The sequence below is a fragment of the Scylla paramamosain genome, chromosome 3, assembly GCF_035594125.1.
Source record: "Scylla paramamosain isolate STU-SP2022 chromosome 3, ASM3559412v1, whole genome shotgun sequence".
NCBI lineage: Eukaryota > Metazoa > Arthropoda > Malacostraca > Decapoda > Portunidae > Scylla > Scylla paramamosain.
In genome coordinates, this window is record NC_087153.1 from 6,167,501 (window position 1) to 6,175,000 (window position 7,500).

Below are 7,500 nucleotides of genomic sequence, written 5' to 3' on the forward strand. Positions count from 1 at the left end.
TAGCTGTAGATCTTTTCCTGATTTTATATACAGCTTATGGTACTAAAATATTGTCACTGCTGTGTTGTATTTTGTGTTGTCATCTTTCCTACGTAAATCCTGAGACTCAAGCTAACTTCTTTTACATATTCCGTTTGTGTAGAGGAGAAATTAATTGACAGGGGATGTATGAGAAAGAAGATTAACTTATATTCAAGACAAAGACAACTTTCAAAATTTAAATGAACATATTCTGAGAGTGAGAAAGTTCTGTTTCTCTAAATAGTGCATTATTATTATTTATTATTTGTCATTATTATTTACTTATTTACTTTTTCCTCAGGGCAGGAATCTTAGTGGAGCAGGGAGCCTACTCCATCACCATCCCACAGCAGACTCAGCAGCAAGTGGTGTATACTCAACCACAGCAGGTGAGTATACACCACCAATGAATATTTTGATTATGTTATTTTGGGTGTATGTTATGACAGAATTAAGTAAGTATGCTTGTTGTAAAATTTGCTAAGGTCATTGCTTTTACATCCATCATATATACACTAGGCAGTAGGCCTACAGTGCAGGCTCTTTTTGTTGACCTTGGCCACTGCTGCTCTTACATGAAAAAGGTCAATTTTTTCCTCTTTTAATCCATATAGAAATGATGAATTTATAATAAACACTATATAGGTGACTTCTGGCTTTGCTGAATTTAAAGTTGGCAGTGAAAATAAAAATAACCTGTCATCCAGTGTATGTGACCAACAAATATGCATTGAAGGCAATGAATTCCCAATGATTATGAGTCAGAACATTGTTGTGGTTTAGAGATGTGATGACCTAATCACCCACCATAAGATGCACTCATGCAGCGAAACCTCATCACATGGTGCCATCAGCCTCAGGGAGAGGAACCTCAGTAGCTGTTTGGGAATGGTCTCTTGTAGAGAGGAAACCAATCATAGGTGGCATTATTGGGATAAATTATGGTGATTTATCACAATAACATTATCTGGTTATTGGTTATCCAGTAATTATTATTCCTGCATTATTGATTCATTGGTATCGCCGATACTTTTGGTTCCAAACTAGTCATAATTGATAATTTTAGTTTTTGGAACATAAGCATATTGAAGTTTTAAGTATTCAAAATCAAATGTAGTTATTTTACATAAAACAGCACTTTTCGTTAGAGAAGAGACAGGATAAACATTGAATTTTAATTTTTTCTAAGATTTTTTGGTTCCAAACTAGTCATAATTGATCATTTTAGTTTTTGGAACATGAGCATATTGAAGTTTTAAGTATTCAAAATCAAATGTAATTATTTTACTTAAAACAGCACTTTTCGTTAGAGAAGAGACAGGATAAACATTGAATTTTAATTTTTTCTAAGATTTTTTAAAGTTTTCTATTAAAAAAAATTGGATTTATCAACTTTTTATTTGAAATATTAATATTGTTATCTCTAGTATCAATTTTGTATTTATCAATTTATCAGTTATTGGGCGATAAATTTATCACTGATTATCAATTATTGGTTATTGCTGATAAGGTTATCATTATCAGTTTATCAGTTATGATGAATTTTTTTTTATTGCGCCCAGCTATGAAACCCATTGCTCCAAGCACATGCTTATGAAACTCATCAGCCATCCAAGCTATTACAAGAAAATAAGGATGTTAAGTGAAGTTATGATGATATGAATTATAATGTTTGCATGCCTTAAACAGTATTTTTATATTAATTTATTTTATGCTGAGAAACATTATTATTATAGCCAGGTTAAATAAAATGAGAATTTGGTCTTGATTCTCGGTATTGTTAATGTATGTGAGTGCACAGTACTGCCAATGTTATTTCATCAGTCACTTGCTTTCTGGCTGAAGAATGATCCAGGTGGTCATCTTTTTAGTCTTTGTATATATCAAACTGATATTCCCTTTCACAGATAATGACTGAGACAAGGCAGCTTACACATATTGATTTTCATAAGCTTCACATTTTAATCCCTAGATCTTTAGAAGAGAGATGTATGATACTGACCACACTTGTGCAGAGGTTAGTTGTACAAGCATAATAAGGTCTCTTCACATGAGCAATCAACAAAACTGACTTATCCCTGCTACACCTTTATAACCATATCTGTTTTCATATCACATGATCAGCTAAATCTAAATTTTTGTACTTGAAAATGCTTTCTATTCATTCCTTTTGCACAACCATTCTTTGTTCTACAGACATATCTCTTCCAGCTGTTCATCTATCCCATTCATGGTAGTGCTTTTAGCTTTATGTCTCTCACATCAGATCCAGTCATCTTCATCAATCTCTCTTTTACACTCTTCATACTGTTGCAACAATCCCTGTTCTGTTTGATCAGCTCATTCTTCCAACCTTGATTTTTCTTCATATTACCTCATTCTTTATTTATCCATACATGTTCCTGAAGTATCTTACCTCATTCATATTCAATCTCCTCTCCTCTCATTATGTGGCCCCATATGATTCTCTCATTGTATTATTTTGGATCAGACATTTTCGCTCCCAACATCTTTCTTGTGGTTCATTCTTTCAAAACTTTATTTCTCTATATATTCTTTCACACTCAGCAACATTAAAAGTACCATATTTGACGACTTATAAGACACATGGGCGTATAAGACGCACCTCAATTTGGAAAGGCATTGAAAAAAAAAAAGATAAATAAGCTGGTATAAGCTCTGAATATAAAGTGAAGGGTTTAACCTGACATTTGAAGCCCTCTCATAAATATTCAGATCCTTATTGGATCCCAATATTTTTCCTTGGCATATTTTATCATTTGTAACTTATACCCAGTTGTGTACGCATGTCATTCCTGTGACTCCATTATGCTAGGTAATGGAATCTGAACATTTCAAACACTATTACATAAACTCTATTGCATGAATATTGTGCAGACCATCACCACAAGCCGTCCATCCTCATGACACGTTCTTCACTTATAAAATCTTTTGTTTTGTTAGGTAGTAAGCTGTTTAAAAAAAAAAAACAGTTTTTCACTAGCTTCAAGTCTTGTTGAACGTGTATGCAAGGTAAGAATGTTAAAAGATAGACGTAATTTCAGTTGTATGGTGTGTCTTACCTAAGGAACGCAATGAATCTTGCGTGTGTTGCAGGTTTGGTGTGTAACTAACCGGAAATTTGTTTTTGGTACGTGCAATGTAAGCATCGTCACTTAATTTCTTCCTGACTGGTGTTATTTTATGTGAATTACCAGTAAGTACGACCTGTTATACATTGTTAGCATGCAAAAAAGTTTCTTTTGTGGTGTAGAGGTGATCATCACATGGTTTACATATGCGAAAATGCTTGGGATTTAATTTAAGGGCCACTGTTGCCATAGACTTACCACTAGCCACTGCCCCAAAGGTGAAACTTGGCCTTATAAGACACAGGCTCATTTTCTGAGAACCCCCTCCCCCCCAAAAAAAAAAGTGCATCTTATGAGTCATCAAATACAGTATGTTCTTCCCCATTAATTACTATCTTCCCACCTCAGTACTTCACTGTTATTCTCATTGGTCTTCATTTCCTTCTGCCAATATAAGCTGCTGGTAATCTCTTTTCTGAATTGGCCACAAGTACATTATCACCTGCAAACAACTGCTCATTTAGATTCTACTTGCTATCATCAATATTCACCAGATTCAGTTCTCTACCTAACACTCTTGCATTAACTACACCATCCTACCCCACACCATTCATATAAGCATTAACCCTTAAAGGACTGGCAGTGGTGGTGATTTTCATCCCGCTATGACACCATCCAGCTAAACATCAAAAATAGCCTGGATTTACATACACCTTAAACTTAGCCTGCAATGGAAGAGTGAGTGAAATTGTCTTTGTACTCAACATTAAGCCATCATCTTTCTAACCATGCCATCCAGATATCTCTGTGTGCAGAGGTTATGGAGAGACAGTGAGTTGAAGAGGAGAGAATTGGGAGGGAGCAAGTCACTTGCCTGCCATGCGTTTGTTTCACCTGACTGGATATGGCTAGTGCCAAATGAAAACAGGTGCCTTCAGCTCTCTTCACACATGCTAAACAGTTTTATCAAGTTCCTGCCCTGTTGCACTGTCACTAAGACATGTAGCAACTTGTTGAGTGCAAGCAGGCAATATGTGTGGTGTTGAGGGCCAAGGACAGGAGGGAGCAGGCAGGGAATCAGATTGGTCAGAATCACTATCACTGTGTTTAACCATGGTAAGAGTGGGACAGAGACTGAGAGATTAGCCTAACTAACTGCAAAGCAGTTATAACTGTCTTCGGTCCACGCCTGATAAGGCACCTATAGCTGTCTTCTGTCCTATAGGTGTTAAACAACCAATGGGACATCATGCATCCCTGCTGTATCCCAACCCAAAGAGGAAATCATCCATTCATGCTACTTCTCATCTTATACATGCTCTACCTTTTCTTAATCTGTTTGAGTCCGTCACTTGTCCCTTGCAGTTTGAAAATAGTTGAGAGCCTTTCTCTTATTAGTTCTGTCATATGGTATCTCAAAATCCATGAATATGCAAAATGTACTCTTGCCCCCTGCCAAATTCTTTACAATCTTCTTGCATTCCAAGCATGCAATCTCCTATCTTTTGTAAAACCACACTGTTCATCATATAGGTAGTATCACCCATGTACTTTCTTCAACTCTTTTTCAACACTACCATATTTATAGTACTCATAGACTTATACCTATGAAATTGTACATTCATACTTATTTACCATACATACACTTCATCAGTCATTTGGCACCATAATGCATACCCCTTGATGGCAGTTGTGCTGCCTCTATTCAAATATTCTGCACACTCATTCAGACTAGTAGCTTTCCATGCTTTCATCATCACTATCTTCTCTACTTCCTCCCCTCATGCTGATTACTTTCTCCATTTCAATTGCAACTCCATGTTTCAGGTTCCCTATTCTCTTTAACATTCAACAGTCTCAGTCTCAATCTAATTTTTTCCCTTACAACATCCTTGTGACTCAGAAACCTATTATCCTCTGCTTCTGTGTTCTTTTCCTTCCTTAATGTTTCTCTTGCATCTTATTCCCTATCTTCAAAAACATCATCTTACTTTAAAAATTTTGCCACCCTGCTACTCTTATCCTTAACTTTTTTTTTATTTTTTTATTTATTTTTTTAGAAGGAACACTGGCCAAGGGCAACAAAAATCCAATAAAAAAAAATAAAAAAATCCCACTGAGATGCCAGTCCCATAAAAGGGTCCAAAGCGGTAGTCAAAAATTGAAGGATAAGTGTCTTGAAACCTCCCTCTTGAAGGAATTCAAGTCATAGGAAGGTGGAAATACAGAAGCAGGCAGGGAGTTCCAGAGTTTTTTGTCTTCAAACATCTAATCCTCCTAAAGTGTGTGTATGTGTGTGTGTGAGTGAGATTTACCAGTGATTGTGAGGATCATGATTGCCAGCTGTTGCCATCTTCATGTAGACCAATCTGTGCGTGTGTTAAACCTTTTGTTCACCACACATCCAATCATTTTACTCAGAGAGGAGAGCAGATGCTCAACACTAGTGAAAACTTTCTACAACCTGATTGGGGCATGAACCTCAGTCCGTCAAACAACAGACTAGAATAGTAGTGCAGAGCTAGTAAGCATTTAAAATTGTGATGTGCATTACAGCAGACAGACATTTTTATAGAAAACATGAATAACATCGTAATTATTCATTCTCCCCCACAGGCTGTATACACAACCCCTCATCAGGTCCAGCAGAGGGTGGTATATTCTTCACAGCATCAACAGCAACAGGTGTATCAAATAGGACCCCCACATCCCCAACAGGTATGAACTTGGGCTTGATATATCAGTGTGCATTTTCTTTTCATGACGATTTGTTGATTTTATCACATGAATGGAAATGTTGAATTGGATGAGGTGTGATAAAGTTTTTATAGAGGAAGTATAGAAGGATATAGGTGATAGAGAGTGTAGGATGACTTTTAAGAAATAATCAGTGAAGCGAAGAACTTGGTAAGCTGTTATTAGGCACATCATAAACATCATTTTTATCCAAACTAAAACAACCTGGGTGACTATTAATGTTGTCATGCCTGAGATGTTTCACAGTTCCTCTAGCTACTGGATATAAATACTCAAGTAAATTTTCTTAATTTACTTATGGATAATATTAATACATAAAACACATCTGATATGTCGCCAGCAAAATAACAATCACTACACAATCTGGGCTTTCTTTCCCATTGACAGTAATTGCAAATTTCTATCTTCAATCAATATTAAAAAATTACCGTAATTTTTGTACACAAAATACACATGATGTAACTTCAGTCATCAATAATTCTTCAGTCTTTGCACAGGAAAACATGTATGATGTCTGTGCTATGGTGATTTACACAATTAAGACTATAAAAAAAACACACGTGAAGTCGCACCGCAGCAATTTACACCAACCGTATTCAGTTAAAAGAAATACATAATTAAAACTTTGACATTGCATTGATTCTACTAAAATTCAGTAAGAAAAGCACACACAGGACATAACACAATCTCATTCAGTACAAAACATAAACAGCATGTGCATGTATCAAAATAATAAACCTAAACATCCTGTCATTGTTCTTCCCCCTACCTAATCATGAAATAATTTATTTCAAGACTGCATTACAGCTTATAAGCTCTACTTACTTTATGTGACTCCATCCATCTCGCCCGCGGCCACCCTCAGACTGGTCCTCTCGGTACCTCTAAGTTTCTCTCTGCTCTCTGCTACCTCTGCAACCTCTGCTACCAACTTATCTCTCAATTACATGACCTAATATACTTTAGTTTCTGTTACATTTTTCTCTCAAAAGTTATTTCCATGATAAGGTTAAAATTCAACATGCATTCTTACACACAATTCATGTACATGACCTGCCCACAGGCGTGGCAGTATATATAACTTTACCCAATCAGGGCATCATGGCAGAGTTTGGGGTATACAAGGGGAGTGAGAAGTGGGGGTGGGGGTGCAGGCACAGGTAAGTTCCCACAAGTCACCTCGCTTTTCCCCCTTGTTTGCACACAGTGTCCCCTCAGTGCTGTGCTTGTATTTTCCCTGTTTATATCAGAGTCAGTTGACCTCTACCTCTTTGTCTAGGTCCCCTTGGCCACAGTCACAGTTTTATAACCTTCTTCCATGTGGGTCGGTTCTGTGTGGCTTTCCCATCATTTCATGTCAAATACCCTAAACAAAACAGCTGCATTGGTACTTGGTTTTTCTATTTTTCTCTGTTCCTTCTTTCTTCACATTTTTCTATTCCCTTATTCATCCATCTTCTTTTATTGTTTAATTTTTATGTAATGCAGGTTTACCACAGTGTCATTTACTGCTCAGAAGCTACATACACATGTTTTCTAGTTTAATTTGTTGAGGTAAGCATTGATATATATATATATATATATATATATATATATATATATATATATATATATATATATATATATATAT

General features: G+C 36.1%; 1 protein-coding gene across 6 annotated transcripts in view; it reads left to right on the forward strand.

Annotated features, from left to right (window-relative positions):
• LOC135089598 (uncharacterized) overlaps window positions 1-7,500 on the forward strand; it is a 56,840-nt gene that overhangs the window by 6,102 nt on the left and 43,238 nt on the right. For all 6 annotated transcript variants that reach the window (XM_063985392.1, XM_063985429.1, XM_063985438.1 and 3 more), the window contains 2 exons: window positions 323-410; window positions 5,730-5,831. In XM_063985392.1, coding sequence (XP_063841462.1) covers window positions 323-410; window positions 5,730-5,831 — 190 coding nt within the window. The remainder of the gene's footprint in view (window positions 1-322; window positions 411-5,729; window positions 5,832-7,500) is intronic.